Source organism: Meleagris gallopavo, unplaced genomic scaffold, assembly GCF_000146605.3.
Source record: "Meleagris gallopavo isolate NT-WF06-2002-E0010 breed Aviagen turkey brand Nicholas breeding stock unplaced genomic scaffold, Turkey_5.1 ChrUn_random_7180001882046, whole genome shotgun sequence".
Classification (NCBI taxonomy): Eukaryota; Metazoa; Chordata; class Aves; order Galliformes; family Phasianidae; genus Meleagris; species Meleagris gallopavo.
The window spans coordinates 502-842 of record NW_011146215.1 but is presented as its reverse complement, the minus strand read 5'-3'; the positions used below and the strand labels follow the sequence as shown (position 1 = coordinate 842).

The 341-nt window shown below is 66.0% G+C and overlaps 1 protein-coding gene across 1 annotated transcript in view; it reads left to right on the top strand.

The window, feature by feature from the left end:
* Positions 1–7: 7 nt before the first annotated feature.
* LOC104916311 (copine-8-like) overlaps positions 8–341 on the top strand; it is a gene marked incomplete at both ends in the record, with an annotated part of 829 nt that continues 495 nt past the window's right edge. Inside the window, 2 exons of the mRNA XM_010727362.2 lie at positions 8–131; positions 222–295. Of these exons, the coding sequence (XP_010725664.2) occupies positions 8–131; positions 222–295 (198 nt within the window). The remainder of the gene's footprint in view (positions 132–221; positions 296–341) is intronic.

Here is a 341-nt window from a genome sequence, read left to right as displayed (position 1 = left end):
TGGCACCCCACGGATCCATGGGTGCCCAGAGGCTGTGTCACCCCAGATATCTTCACCATTCCAACCCCCGCAGGCAGCCAAGCTCCCCATGTCCATCATCATCGTGGGGGTCGGCCAGGCGGAGTTTGATGGTGAGGCTGTGCCCCCCTGCCCCCCCCCCGAGGGGTCCCTGCTGTTTGAGGGGGGCTGATAGCACTCAGCCCCCCCACCTCTCCCCGCAGCCATGGTGGAGTTGGATGGGGATGATATCCGCATCTCCTCCCGCGGGAAGGTGGCTGAGCGCGACATTGTGCAGGTCGGTGTGGGACCCCCCCAGCATTTGGGTGCCCACCTCCCCCCTG